At 42.6% G+C, this 3,537-nt stretch overlaps 1 protein-coding gene across 1 annotated transcript in view; it reads left to right on the top strand.

Moving 5' to 3' along the window:
* Nucleotides 1–211: 211 nt before the first annotated feature.
* LOC112143376 (RNA-binding motif, single-stranded-interacting protein 3) overlaps nt 212–3,537 on the top strand; it is a gene marked incomplete at its 5' end in the record, with an annotated part of 132,425 nt that continues 129,099 nt past the window's right edge. The window contains 1 exon segment of the mRNA XM_024267305.2: nt 212–739. Coding sequence (XP_024123073.1) covers nt 665–739 — 75 coding nt within the window.

Consider the following 3,537-nt stretch of genomic DNA (forward strand, 5'->3'; position numbering starts at 1 on the left):
GAGCAAAGAGCAGCCCGTTTCTCCAAGATCCCGCTGGACTCCCGCTGAGATCAGGATCTCGTCTGCTAAAGGAGAGGAGTTGGAAGAGGGGGACTGGGAAGCACAGAAGGAGAGGAAGAGCAAACTGAGGGGCATGGTCAGGGCAGCAGAGAAGAGGAGTGAGTCTAATTCGTAAAGCGGAGACCCGGCAAGCTAAGCCCAACCATTCAACCCCCCCTCCTCCTCCTCCTTCTCCTCTTCCCTCTCCTTTTACCCTCTCTGAGTCCTGCTCTTCGATTCCCTCTATTGTTTCCCGTCTTGCTACTATCCTTCTGTATCCCCCTCTCCTCACCCCACACATCCATCTCCCGCAGCCTTTCTACGCTGCTACCCGGGCATCTCTTTTCCAGACCCGGGCAGGGTGGGGGGGAAAGGCAGTGTCTGTGATGATCCCTTACCAGTTCCAAAACAATCAGACAGACTGAAATTGCACACACTATCTGCTCCTCTGTCCACCGCCTCTTCATTGAATTGCCTTTGAACCGGCGAGACGGAATCTTTCCCTGTATCCTCCAATCTTGGAAGCAGCCCTCTGAAGGATTCAGGCCAGCAGCTGGAAGCGATCGCGCCCCACCTGTGAGCTTCTATCTCCAGCTTCTAGGACCTTCAGTTGCATTCCAGCTACATGGGAAAACGTTTGGAGCAGCAGCCAATGTACCCCCACTACACCTACTACTATCCCCACTATCTCCAGACGAAGGTAAGATGGTGATCTCTGATGACCTATTTTACCCTCTGCTCCTGAGCTGTCTAAGTGTGCAGGTTGGAGTTTTGTCTTCTTAATGGCTCCAACTTAAATGCGCTTTTTTTTAATATATTGAACTTATTTGTGCAGTTGATTCAGATATGAAGCTGCCTCTGATTATTAGGATGTTATTTGAAGATTGCGCTTAAGGCTAACTGAAGGACATCAGGGCAAATCAATAAAGCAGAAACATGTATTCACTGTAATAATAATAATAATAAAACCTAGAGAATACATCAGGACAAATGGTGCTTCTGAAACAGGACGATGTCCACTTCTCATCTACTGGCAGGGAGAGACTTAACTGAGTCGCCTTGGTTTTTCTTTTCTCTTCCCTCTTGAGCGATTGACCCCATCCTCCCCTCACCAAGCCCTCCAGTTCCCTCCAGCTACAAGTTCAAGTTCGGGGCAGGGGGGCCCACCATCGCCTCAGCCCCTTGTTTTCTCCCCTATTTCCCGCGCCTTCACTCCTACAGCCTCATCTCCACCCATCCCTTTGACCATCTCCAACACGTATTTGCACAAATAATGGATGGAATCTGATAAAATCATCTCGGTCTTAATATCCCCCCAATTTTTTTCTCTTATGCACAGATGAAATACACACATGACTTTCACACACACAAACACAAAGAATTAAATCTGCACTCAGACTTTTGATAAATTCATTTTACTAAGTCACACTCTGATTCTTCTACCTCCTACGAGCAAAAATGGATTACAAAGGCCTGATCGATTGCTCCCGCATCATATCACCCTTTATTCTCTGTCTGCTGTGATTCATCCCTCTGCCTAGCTTTCTCTCCATCTGTTTTTATTCTTTTCTTTTAAACGTGTGATAGTAAATTGTGAGGAATATGGAAGCTTCACTGGAAGTTTAAAGAAATCCGAATGTGTCTGTGAGTACGAGAAATAGAAAGTAGAAGCAAGTAGGAGTGGAGAGATCGGGGTATTGAGTGGACGCAGCGTGGGAGGAGCAGGTAAGAAAGTTATCGCTCAGGTGTTAAAAATACGTTAAAACGACAAACAACAACATTTATCCAGTAACACATCAGAAAGGCTATTTTTTGTGTTTTTTCTCATTAATTGGCCTTAAACTAACAATTTAATGAAGAAATAACACGCTGCTCATACAGGATACAGCCAAAAAATAAATGTATCACATTTGATTTTAACCTCTCGATGTGGGAAAATGTTGAAAGGGATGCAAAAAATTGGAAAAGGTTAGAGCCTCTACAAATATTGAATTTGTGGCGATGCCTGTAGCATTTTTAACAAAGCCGCACAAAACAGCAGTTTATTGGAGATGTGAGACTGCATTTATCTCTGGCTGCTGCTTCTCACTACTGCAATTCAAGAAGAAAATCTGCTCCTTTCTCAGCTAAGCTACAATTCCTTAATACTTTTGTGGATTCATGTGCAAATAAAGATTGAAGGTTTTATATAGCATAATTTTTTATAACAAATTGAGTAGATATCCACTGCAGAAACTCTGTCTTTAGTCAAAAAAAGAAAAAAAAAAGGTTCCCAATTAACTGCTGGATAGAGGTCTCCATTTGCATATCGCACGTCAGCATCACCCGCATATCTGCTGATCTCAGAACTGCACATTCACATGTGGGAGCCGTCTGAGGCTTTCAAGAGTGTGCTCAAGATGGGCAAACAGAAGCTGGGGATAATTTGTTAATACCAATCTGCATGCATGCCCTTTGTTTGAAAATGTGGAGGAATATATGCATTTTTACTGCTGTGAGGAAAAACAAAAATATGTTAATCAGGACTTTTTTTTAAAAAGACATTCCAGAGACTGAATATCACTCTTCACAGGTTGCACTGATTCCAAAATTGAAACCAGGAATTTGACATGCTTATAATTTGCTTCACTGTGGCTTATTTTTGCATGCAGCTGATAGTTAAGTTATTCTTGCAGCATGAACAATTAAAGCGTGAGCAATTTACTGCGTAGTTTGCAGGCTTAGGCCACAAGACATTAGGCTGCATGTACTTGCAGGTTAAATTAACTTGAGTGTTTGATGAGTGCCTGTCAGCCAGTTTTACTCATGTCTGTGTGTGGCTCTGCTCTCTAGTTTCATGATTTATCTCCATCAGTTCAAGGTCATCTCATTTCTCACAAGTATCTGCAACAGGCATCTGGCCCAGACTATCGCTTCATTCTTTACACTTTATCCATCCTTCTATCCTCTTTTCCCACCAGCCCTTCTCTGCTGTCAAGGTCAAATCAAATTGGATCCTAGCTCCATAGAGTGCACACACTTGGCTGTGGTTGTGCCACGAGGGCATGCATGTTGCTAAATACATTTAATGATGAACAAAATCTGCATCTGTTTATCAGTTTTGTTTGTTTTCTTGCTATATGAAGACCTGTGGCTTTGTCTTTCAGTTGTGACTCTGAATTCATGTATTCACTTTTGTGTGGATCAATCACAGAAGAAGTAATCTGAGTGACTCACTTCCTGCTAGACACCTTTACATTTAGCTCGCTGTCATTTAAGCCCCTGAGATATTGACTTTGATAGGTGTCTGTGATTCCATCTGCCTGTTTTACTTTCTGTCTTCAAATTAAGGCAGACTTAAAAGCCTAAATGTTTTTGAAAAAACCCACTGTGCTGCTTATAATCAGAGTGAATGTGAATACGCTAACGTGTAGCGGTGTTAGACTGTGTTCTTTATATGTGTTTCGTACAAGGTTAGGAGCTGGCATAACTATAGTTACGTTTTTTAGCAATATTAGT

This window comes from Oryzias melastigma, linkage group LG16 (genome assembly GCF_002922805.2).
Source record: "Oryzias melastigma strain HK-1 linkage group LG16, ASM292280v2, whole genome shotgun sequence".
NCBI lineage: Eukaryota > Metazoa > Chordata > Actinopteri > Beloniformes > Adrianichthyidae > Oryzias > Oryzias melastigma.